The sequence below is a fragment of the Adiantum capillus-veneris genome, chromosome 6, assembly GCF_014529385.1.
Source record: "Adiantum capillus-veneris isolate H3 chromosome 6, ASM1452938v2, whole genome shotgun sequence".
Classification (NCBI taxonomy): domain Eukaryota; kingdom Viridiplantae; phylum Streptophyta; class Polypodiopsida; order Polypodiales; family Pteridaceae; genus Adiantum; species Adiantum capillus-veneris.
The window spans coordinates 142,446,618-142,458,717 of NC_140936.1; the positions used below are offsets into that span (position 1 = coordinate 142,446,618).

General features: G+C 45.3%; 1 protein-coding gene across 1 annotated transcript in view; it reads right to left on the minus strand.

The window, feature by feature from the left end:
- Positions 1 to 4,131, minus strand: part of LOC147456396 (MICOS complex subunit MIC10-like) — a 109,587-nt gene extending 105,456 nt beyond the window's left edge. Inside the window, exon 1 of the mRNA XM_086514889.1 lies at positions 3,974 to 4,131. Within this exon, the coding sequence (XP_086371015.1) occupies positions 3,974 to 4,094 (121 nt within the window). The 5' untranslated portion in view covers positions 4,095 to 4,131. The remainder of the gene's footprint in view (positions 1 to 3,973) is intronic.
- Between the last annotated feature and the right edge of the window lie 7,969 nt (positions 4,132 to 12,100).

Sequence of the window (12,100 nt, forward strand, 5' to 3'; positions counted from 1 at the left end):
CGGAAACCCTGTTATGGTGTAGCTTGTCCACGGACACAAAGGGTTGGATGTGTCACGTGACAAAGCATCAACCTACTGTTGACGTTGCATCTCCATTCGTTTATACTCCGTAGGCCACGGTGGCCCGTACTCTCTCTCTGAATCGTCCGAAGGTGGTTGTTGTCCATTTGAATTTTCTCGTGCTTTCACCCGATTCGGAGTTGTCGGATGGGTTCTCTGATGCTTGCGGGATTCATCACTTGAATCCATGTGTAACCTGGGGTTCTTTATGGCTTATGCCCTATAAGACAGAGTGATGAAGACGGGAGGGCGCCCGATGCGCGATGGAGTAAGGGTGGGAGTGGCTAATAAGTCTGGGGTCGGGCCACGCGATTCTTTAATAAACTTCCATGTACACTTTGGAAGCGCCAACTTGCTCTGTATGCTCTTTGGTAGGACCGGTATGCTTTGAGAAAAGCACACGCATGAAGCTCTGATACCACTATAACGGACTTGGGCACCACAAGTCGTTAATCTGACACAACACACGAGAGAATCACTTAAAATACTTCACAACTTTATCAGACTTTCAAAATAGAGTCGACACCACTCAACGTAGCTTCGTGCCGTGCCCAGAGGTATTGGCCCCAAAATCTAACGCCCCTTTCGGTATTTATTTTTATATTAATGCTTAAGCAAAGTTACAGAGTACAAGGGTCCTTTCTGCTGAGGTGCTCGTCAGCAAACTGAGTTGGGAGTGGCCCTGGGTTCATATTTATAGACCCATGGCCTTCAAAATCAAAAGCGAGTACATGAAAAGCTGCAAACTCAAAAGCTCCTTGGCCCAAAAGCAGTCATCGTGAATCGCGAAAATCCGTACAGCTTGCCACATGGCACAATGCAAAACGCAGACATCCGTATTGATGCAACGTCAACATGCCAACGCAATTTCCGATCGTCCATACAATTCTGCCATGTCATCAGCTGGTCCTAGCCCGAGTGGTCATGCAGTTTGTGATAGCTAAACACAACCCGACATGAGAAAACAACCTCACCTATCTCCCACAACCTCACCTATCCCTGGGATCAACTGGACGAATCCAGAGAGACATCTAAAAACAAATTCGGTGCCTCATAAGATATGGTTACAAGGATTGGCAAGTAGAAGGTGGCAAGAACTTTACGAAAAGATTCCAAAGAGAGATTTTTTAGACTTCTACTAAGAGAAGATTCCAATCATTCCAATCTCTTGAAAAGTTGACGTTGGCAAGAACTTTACGAAAAGATTCCAAAGAGAGATCTTCTAAGACTTCTACTGAGAGGAGATGAGGGGTTGAATTGGAGGAGAACAACTTGGTATATATTCTTAGTGAAAGAGATCTTGTCTTGGAGTCTTAAAGCGTGAGGAGCTTCTCTACCAAGTACCGTTGAGTCTACTGCGTTGCTTGCTGCATAAGGGGAACAACTCCACTCCCCATAAGAGATCCACACAGATTATGGTTGCTTTTTTAGACTAATCATAGATACTCTGGCCAAATATTATGGCTAACAGTATTCAGCATACAAACTTCTATGCATGATTGCAACATAGATTGTTTACTCTTTCAGATTTCCATGTTTGTTTGAGTATATGATGTTGGAAAGAGGTGTGCATGTCCACGTGGGAAATACCCCTTAGTTAGTGGAATATGTAACAAATTGTTGACGTGTTGACCTACTGAAGAACAGAGCTACCGGCTGAAGGGCCTAAACCCTAAAAGAAGCAGAAGCAGCAACAGATTTCTGAAAATTGCGTAGCTTCTGACAACGTGGCGGATTTTCGAAAATTGTGCTCGCATGATGACGTGGCATGCTGTACAGATTTCCACGTTTTGCGCTGGATGATGACGTGGCAAGCTGTACGGAAATCATAAATTACGCTGACAGCTTTTGGCTTTGCTTTTTGGACCAGAAGCTTTTGAGTTTTGAAGGCTTTTCACTGTAACTGCTTTTCAGGCCAAGGGTCTTTAAATATGAAATTAGGGCTCATTCTCTCGCATGCTTCTTGGAGAAGGTGCAAAGTCTGGAGTACCGGCTTGTACTGTGTTGATGCAATATAAAGAAATACCGAAAGGGGCGCCAAGGTTTGAGGCCAATACTCTCTGGGGTGGAATTCCGCCACTCTGTGTCGCGAGTCGCCTCTCTCTTTCAGTTCTCACTATCCACTAATCATCCCTTTAGTGGTACACACACAAGGGTTACGCTATGCGTTACAAAATGCTAATCCCTTATGATGTAATTAGCATCCCTGAGAGCTAGTTCATCCCATCATTTGGTATCAGAGCCATTTCTACTCATGTTGCTTTGATTAAACATCATTCAAGCTGTAATCAAGCCTATTTCATTCAATATTTACTCAAAATCCACCATTGACTCTATGCCGACCTATCTCAAGCTCACTTTATTTTATTTGACTTTCATTAGCATAAACGCTCTCAATCACATTAATCTTATTTGATACGTCTTAATGATCGTAGCTTAGCCTTGTCGATTGCTAGGGCAACCTCCAAACGCCACAGCAACCCTTCTTCGCAGCTCAGCTTAATTTCTCCGTAATCAATCAAACTTTTGCTGGCAGCAACCCACATCAGGCGGTTACCTTTTGCTGTGTGTGACAATCTCCTACATTGCCCTTGCCTCAACGGCCAAACAGCTGAGAAGATACATCTGCCTCAAATACGGCCAGGCAAAGCCAGAAAACAGCCCTCACTCCCTAGATTGCTTTTTGGAGATAGTGGAGCCACCACCAGACAAAAGATGGTAACTCTAACACCCCATCTCAGGTCCTGGATGGGAAACCAATCGAAAGGAGCTGGCATGAAGGGATAATGTCGCCTGTGGTAAGGTTTGGTGAAGATATTAACAGGGTTCTCTGACATAGGACAGTATTTCTAAATTCCGATCATTCCTTGAAGCACATGGATGCGATAAGAGACTTTAATGTGCCTTCTGAGAATATCAAAACTAACAATAGCATCCAAACCGATGATAACAACTTTGGAGCAATTAAGGGAAGGCTCTTGCAATGATAGCAATTAAGGGAAGGCTCTTGCAATGACTTATGGTAGGGAGACACAATCCTAAATGAGTGCAGAGTGAAACATAGTAAACCACAAAGGCCACAAAGAAAATAAGAAAAACCAGACTTCTCTAAACCGTCAATGCCATGCAAAAATAATCAGCAGGGTTCTCTGATGTATGACAATATTTCTTGAAGCGGGGGGATCAAACTTCTCCCGTCTTGCGCCTCATTCATGTGTATCTTAATTTTGTGCAAGTAACCAGCACGCTAAGAGACTTTATTGTGCCTTATGAGAACATCAAAACCAACAATGGCATCCAAACCAAAATAACAACTTTGGAGCAATTAAAGCAAGGCTCTTGCAATGACTTATGGTGGGGACCACACAATCTTGAATGGGTGCAGAGTGACACATGGAAAACTACAAAGACCACAAAAAAAAACAAGAAAAACCGGACTTTTCTAAACATCAATGCCAGCATACATGCAAAAATATATAAATCCAAGATCCAGTTTGCAAACTTAGGTTAGGTGTGAAAACCTCATTGCTTATATTTCAAGTTGTTTGCCAATCAAGATGATTAAAGTATGTTTTTCAGGCTATATTTCAGGCTTGAATTCACCCAATTCACACAAATGGCTATCCACAAATGGGCAACTCAAAAGTAAAAGACCGACCTCTGCATGTTATTTTCAATCATGAAAGGAAGGACAGATAGTCATGACTAAGATAGTCCCTTACCAGAAACACAATTCTAGCTTTTGCTTCCAAGCTTAGCTTGAAAGCAGAAATTATGCTTAGCATGAACACACACATGTTGGGTGGAATTTTTATTTTTATTTTTTTTTTGGGGGGGGGGGGGGGGGGGGGGGGGGTTGCTTTTTTTGTTTGTGTGTGTGTTGGGTGGGGGAACCACTCTGAGATGCACTTACTGAAGAGGAGTAGGGCTGAGGCTGCTCCAGCAAGGGAGGAGTAGAAGAAGCGTCGCAGCGTAAGATCATAGCAGGCATCCCACTTGGCGTCCAGGTCCAGCTTGGGCTCGTTGCCCGCCATCTCTCTCTCTCTCTTTGTTGCAAAAGAGAATTTACAAAGACAAGCGACCCCAAGCTTCAAAGAGTTTAAAACGTTGGTGAGGAGGGTTCAACTCCCCGAAGATGCAGACGAGGAGAGAATTTTAAACGTCTTGAACTCCAGACCTCTCTCTCTCTGTGTGTGTGTGTGTGTGTGTGTGTGCGCGCGCACACTTGCAACGTTTCTTTAAAGTGGTTTCAACGTCATGGGGGAGACAAAGAGAGACAGAGAGAGATCTTCGAGAACTTTACATACAACTAGTACGGCCGGCCGTCTTCGGCGCCTCTCTCTCTCCCCCTCTCTCTCTCACCCATATAAACCGGAACTCACCGGATGCAGCAAACTTTGACACGTGGCACTGGAAAACCAGTCTCCTTAATATATAGTATAGATGGTGTCTCATTTCATTCCACCACAAATGAAATATAAGTCCAAGAGTCTTTGAGAACTCCACTCTCCACCCAACCTGCCTTGACCCCCTTTATAGGGTAGTCGAGCCCATGTGCTCAATTCCCACCAGGACCCTCGTCAGCTCGGCTACCCTTAGCTTTACAAGTTACTCCCCTCTTGGAGAAGTGTTTTCATCCTCGAAAACAAAAGTGGGGCATTTCTTTGTAAGAACACTTATGTTTTCTCAAGTGGCGCCTTCTTCAAGTCAAGCTTTCCACTTAACAAATGCTTCATGATGCACATGATGAACGAGTTCGTAAATTATGGTAGTCGAGAATGCGCTTTCTCGGGTTCATGCGATTGGGTTGGCGGTATAATAAAATCGACCAAAATCTAATGATTGATTACATTGTCATTCGTATGTAAGCGTTCCGTAAACAACTTACGTGAAAAACCGAATGAATACAAGAGTACGCAGGTAAAGAAAGTTTGTAGGCCATATCACCAACTCCCTTAAGTATTTTAAACAACCCATAATATCTAGGAGATAACTTAGGTGTTGGGCCAGTTTTCAGACTTTCCGAATGCTTTGGAACAAAAAAAGAATACCTCTTCGCCTTCCATGAAGTTGACTTGCCAATGTTTTTCATCAGCATACTTCTTGTTTCGATTTTGTGGTTGTCGAGTATTTTGACAAGCAATTTTCAGCATATCCATATGATCTTGGATAAAGTCCTTAACTTGTTGAATATTCTCAGTAGCCAACCCCATCTATCAGGACAAGGGTCCTACGGGGCAAGGCCCAACCTAGGGGGTCAGGGACCTAGGCCAAGGGTCTAGATTGGACCAGTGTGGACTAGGGATCCGCTTAGGGCAAGAGCTAGGAGCTAGGCCTATATAAACGGCGGTAGGGAGGACGATCCTACGTCTGAGTCCCCTAGGTCTTACATTGGTATCAGAGCTTAGGGGGAAGGGGGAGGAAGAAGAAGGAGGCAGGGCAAGCACTTCTTGCCATGGATCTCTCTCTCTCTCTCTCTCTCTCTCTCTCTCTCTCTCTCTCTCTCTCTCTCTCTCTCTCTCTCTCTCTCTCTCTCTCTCTCTCTCTCTCTCGTGAAGCATGGCGAGTTTGGAAGGGCCTACAGCCACGACGGATCAGGCCGTTTTGCATGCCTTGCATGGGATGCATGTTTTTCCCAATCCCGATCCCTTCAAGCCGCGGGCTTGCTTGAGGCCGATAGGATGCGACAAGCAGCCGCGCGATCGGCCGCTAGCATGCAAAACGGATGCAGGTCGACGTGCCTGAAAATCGCCAAGATGGGGCTTGTCGGATGCGCCCCAGGCCCTAGAGGAGTTTTCGTCACACCAGCCAGGCCAGAGTCGGCACGCAGTAGCTGGGACATCTCCCTGGTCGTCGTCGGCGTCACCCGCCATCGCTGTTGCTCATTTTTTTATTTTTTTTTAATCCCTTATTTTTTTTTGTTCACAAGCGACCGCCCACGGGGAGGGCCATTTATCCCAACGCAAAAAAAAGCAGTTAAGGGAGCGTACCCACCCCGGGCACCCCCCCCCCCCCCCCCCCCCCCCCCCCTCATTTGATGCAGGTGCCTCACAACAGTCCGCGAGCACATCCTCGATGACCACTTTCTTTTGCAGATCTCTGCTGCGGTACCTTGCATGTCATTCACGGCCCTTTGCTCCAATTCCAAAGAATTACAATTGTCGAGGTGCCAATAATGCATGCAAATGAAAAGCAGGGCATTCGACAGAAATACTTAATGAGCTTGGCAAATTTGCGGTTCCACATGCACAGATGCAATGTTCTTTTTCCGCTTGTACAACATTTATGGCAAGCACGGCTTGCATAGATTTATGTGCATCGACCAAGGGGTTTCATTGCCTGTTGGAATCCACGGTTATGACTAGGGACTAAACATGCTAATCTCCACCCAGCCATGCCCTATATAGACCCTTGGCCTGCTAAATATAGCCATGAACGACCGAGAGAGAGAGAGAGAGAGAGAGAGAGAGAGAGAGAGAGAGAGAGAGAGAGAGAGAGAGAGAGAGAGAGAACGGAAGATAAGGCCATCCTTCACCCCCTCCTCCATGGTTGCTCCCTCCCTGAGCTCTAATACCAATGTAAGACCTAGAAAACTAAGACCTGGGATCCTCCTCCCTACCGCCCCTTATATAGGCCTAGCTCCTAGCTCTTGCCCTAAGCGGATCCCGAGTCCACACTGGTCCAGTCCAGGCCCTTGGCCTAGGTCCCTGACCCCCTAAGTTGGTCCTTGCCCCGTAGGACCCTTGTCCTGATTAAGGAGGGAGTAATGTCAGGACAAGGGTCCTACGGGGCAAGGCCCAACCTAGGGGGTCAACGACCTAGGCCAAGGGCCTGGACTGGGGATCCGCTTAGGGCAAGAGCTAGGAGCTAGGCCTATATAAAGGGCGGTAGGGAGGAGGATCCTATGTTCAGTTACCCTAGGTCTTACATCGGTATCAGAGCTAAGTTTAGGGGAGGGCGTGGTCTTTTTTGCATGTGGCATGTGCATGCAAGGCCGTGGAGCTGCTCCCTTGGCAAGGCGGGGACGAAGTCAAGGAGACGTGTGCAGAGCCTCTTGAGGCGAGGGAAGCCGAGTTTCTGACCAATGTGAAACGCCGCGGGGGTGGGCTTGATGGATCCGCGAGGCCATGAGCAGCAAAGTTCGTCACATGCGCTCACGCCGTGGAGCAACTTTCCGAGCATGGTGTGAGTTTCTTGCGCTCGGCTGCCTGCAACGCCATCGCCGTCTGCTTTGAGGTGGGATTTCAAACTAAGGCGCCCAAAGGCCCTTGGCCTTAGGGCAACCATTAAAAAAAAAAACAGGAAGGTCCCCTCTCCTTAGGGCTCGTGCCCACCCGTGGTAACCCTCCACTCTCCTTGACGGTGAGCAAACGGTGGTAACCTCGTCGACAAGGGTCCGAGATTTTCGTCGAGACCCTCGATTTTCGGCAGAGTTTCCAAAATTGCAGAGTCGTCTATGGTGCATTTGGAGGATTGTTCTTCTACTATTTTTTGGAGTTCCGCAGGTCCTGAAGACCAGAAATTGTGGACCAAACTTTGGCAACCGACATTTGCAAGATCCTTCATCAAGTCCACATACGGTGACTTGCAATTTGCGGGACTGCATTCGATGCCAAGGAGTTTATTGGGAAGCTCGACTTTCTCGACACCTTCAATGTCATCGGCAATTTGAAATTCCTCGGCGATTTCAACTCTTCACGACTTCTCCCGTGGCTTGAAATTCACCTTCTTTACGACCGCAGGCGAAGTTAGTACGGCTCATCACCGGCCTCTGTGTTTGTACAGCGACGAGTTTTTTTTGCACTCCAAGGTACCGTTTTCTCTTTTATTCGCACAACACGGATTCGCCATGAGTGCGGAAATTGATGATCAACACATGTTTGACTTCGAATCCTTGGGGTCTGCTTCACTTGTGGATGTCGTGTGGCCGGATACTCTCACGAAGGGTACCCACGTGGAAACCGGGATGGACAATGCATACCCAGGCAGTCTATCTTTCTCTCCGCGAGTTTCTACACCTCCTCCTTAGAGCGTGTTTGATATTCTGGAGGATGATAGTAATTTGCCGGATGCCAGGGAATTCGTCACTCGACAGGACTGGCAAACTTTTGAGACATGATTTCGCAAGCTCGATGTACGGGTCCAAATATTGGCTACGCAAGTGGACAACCTCACACGATTAATTTACAATATGTTACCAGAATCAGCTTCTCACTTGCCAGCAACCCAACGGGTTGTCTGCCCAACAGTTATGACCAAAGAGGTCCAGCAGGTACAAGAGAAATTGGTTGTCGATACAGATTTGATCGTGACCAACGTGGTCAGGAAGCGACGCTCACAATCAGACTTTCAATAGGAAAAGCGTCAAAAATTATGCTTTTATTGCTTAGGAATGCATAAAAAAAAGCAGTGTCCACATGTCCGACAACTTAAGCATGATGCATGAGTTCGTGATTTGACATAAACTCTAGTTTTGGTGCACGGCACACTAGTTATATGGCTTTTCAACATGTTATGCTTAGCAATTTTCTCATACTTGCATATGGATTTTTAGCGTATTGTAAGCTTTTGGAATTGGGTACTGTTATGCCCCAATTGCTTTTCTGCTATAGTCATTTTTGGTACGACCAATCACATCATCTCGGCTTATACGATCCGTCGAAAACATTATGAGATGCATGCAAGATCATTGAATTAGGTTGTATATGATACACGTGTCCTACAATTTTACGTTTTGCATTTACTTTAGACAGTATTGTTTGTTGTGCAAAGCCAAATGCTTGGCCCATTTCACATGAAACAAGGCTTCTAATTCGTACTCCGATTAACTCGGTGTTAAGAGCAGTTGGCAACCAAGTTTGGGGCACCTACATTAATCAGGATATCATCTCATCGAATCCCTACCAGTCTAGACGGGGCAAGGCACTTATGGTGTTGACTTTTACGATTGTCATGGTAGCCACGGGCTTCCATTTTTGTATGCAAGGCATGCTACCCAGGTGGTATAAAGTACGCTCTCACACAATCACTCTGTCAAGGACAATATTAGTTATGAATTGTTCCCATAAATTTATTTATGGTTGCTATCAAGGCACACACCACTAAAAAGAACCTAAAATTTCTACTGGATTCACTGGCAAGGTGCCCTATTCAAGTCATCCCCATACAGTCACAACCCATACACGGTAGATGGTCAAGATGTGACTTGTGTTACCTCTCGCGATGCGAGCATCATACAGTCAAATTGTGGCATGCTTATAGGATAAGCTGCAAATCAGGCATAAGATGCCTAAGAGCACACATTCTGGGCACACACTCTAGAAATTTAAGGAAAGTTCCTCGGCCCAGCATGCTCTTCTTCACTTTCTTTTTCTTATTTCTCTCAAGAAAAATGAAAACTTTTTCAGCATCTTTTGATACATGTTTTGCCCGTAAGTCAGCCTGAGCCAAGGTGCTCTAACTCTCAACTAACACGTGGCTAAGATGCTACTCAAATTAGTCTTCATCGGTTCGTCCGTTCAACACTAATTTGCATAATGGCTATGAGCCACACCGGCTAAGAGCCATTGTTAGGACAAGGGTAAGACCTAACTATTGGCATTCTTCGGATAATTCTTTTCAAGATCAACCAGATCTACCCAGGTTCTACAAAGAGTCTTACCAAGGGGTTTGACTACGTAGATTCTAATCCAAGGGCTTGGATTGCAAAGGCAACACCCAGGGTTCCCAGTGCAATGCTGTTTGTTTTTTCAGGTAGGGGACGTGCTCCTCTCCATTTGAATACAGGTAAGTGTACATTACGTTCAAATCTCGAGGTACGCATCGATTGATTTGGTGTTATTCCATTTTTAGTATGCTTTGCTTGGTTTTTCAAGACGTCTAAGTACGCTTGAATATTACAGAGCCATGCCAAGGGCCTGTCGGCACAAAGTATTTTGGGCCAAGTGTCCAATCTATCTTTCTGTCTTATGCTGTTACGAACCTACTTGTAGGGTTCAATTTGGCACATGTTGTCACCTGGGATACAACATGGTCTAGGAACTCAAGGAGTTCAATTTAGCCAGTGTGGAGCGAGATAATGAGGGTCCCTCTCACTCTTGTCGCAGAGTGTTTTGTAGTTCCTCCACACACAAGTACATCTTGTACTTGGTGGATGTCGCTTTTTCGGCCATCCTTCTTTGAGACATATTCCACATGTGGTGAATATGAGTCTCTGGGACTGACACTGGCGCCTAATTCTTAATTATGTGTCGTGACGCAGTCCCTACGTTCTGGTCGCATCCGTTTATTAGACCATTTGGAGCACACCACATCAGGAACAATTTCAGTGGCCAGAAATTGTCGGGTACTCAGTACAGATTTGTTGAGATGACAAGTGATGTGAAACGACCTTAACGGAGGGTCGTTTCTACATACAGCCAAGTATGCTAAGTTACTGAGAATGTCTCATGATTGGTACCTAGGTGTGACCAATTTTTCACATTCTGTTATGGTCCGACTCTTGTTGAAAGGTTTCACTTACGTACCGTGGAAAGTCTCGTCATGGAATTGCGGTTTGGATAAATTTGTGTTAAATGCATGCACACTAGGTGTTATGGGCCCTAGTGTTTAATACTGATTTATTTGGAGCGGCATGCCAATTCATGGACTTTTATTCTCTCTGCACCTTTTTGCACTGCATGTGCAATCTCTCCTATAGATTTATTATGAGTTTACACCCTACCATACAAGGCACTGGCTCAGGATGGGTGTCTATGGGTTGGATGGTCTAAACTCTAGGAGCTTACTCCAGTCTACCTGCTTTCAACCTAGTTGGTTGTCTTCACTCCATATAAAATATATGGCTGGATACTCAATGATTGAGTCCTAGTTTATCGAAAGTCAGGGAAGACTATCTGTAAGTGGTTGGGGAACAACACCTCACTCTTACTGCTGCTATTCATCTCGTGTTGGATGGGCAACTTACAAATATTTCTTTTGCTAAAGGATCTGCTAAGAGCATACATTAGCACAACGCATTTCTGAATAGATGATTTTCAACCTATTCTAGAATTTGCTTAAGTACGGTTTTCAACTTTGAACACCTATTGTGGTGGGGTTGGAGATTGTTTCAATAGTTTCATACGTCAAGGACTTACCAGGTGTGCTGACAAAGTATGTTGGCAAGTAACCTTCATTAGGGATGAACATGTAGTTCTTTGTGTTCCAAACTATTCAGAATTCTAACAAGAGGACACTCCCTATCTATGAACTTTTCAAGATACTCACGCGAGTAGGAAATCTGGCTCACAACTACATGGATAGTTATGCCAAGGTTTCCTTGCATTATTCCAGTACCTTCAAAAGATCTAAAAACTGGTTATGCCTTTGGACAATGCCTTTGGACAACTCTTAGTTGTGGTTACTCCTTTACAGTACTCAAGTGAGTTTTAAATAGAGTTACCATTTAGACCCAAGTGGTTGCAAAAGGACAACAATGTTGAAAATCAAGATGTTGCTCTTGGTTTCATTGAACCTCCTCACTGCACCAATTATCGGCCATACAGACAAATGGCTCACGTATGAGACGTCAATAAAGAAAACATCAGTATCCTTAAGAAGATATTACTACTTGTGTTTTCAAGGATGAAAACTCTTCCTTAAGGGGGGAATTGAGACGTAGGATCCTCCTCCCTACCGCCCTTTATATAGGCCTAGCTCCTAGCTCTTGCCCTAAGCGGATCCCCAATCCACACTGGTCCAGTCCATGCCCTTGGCCTAGGTCCCTGACCCCCTAGGTTGGGCCTTGCCCCGTAGGACCCTTGTCCTGACATTACTCCCCCCTTAAGGAAGAGTTTTCGTCCTCGAAAACACAAGTAGTAATATATTCTTAAGGATACTGATGTTTTCTTTATTGACATCCCATACGTGAACCAATTGGCTGTATGACCGATAATTGGTGCAGTGAGGAGGTTCAATGAAACCAAGAGCAACATCTTGATTTTCAACATTGTTGTCCTTTTGCAACCACTTGGGTCTAAATGGTAACTCCATTTATAAC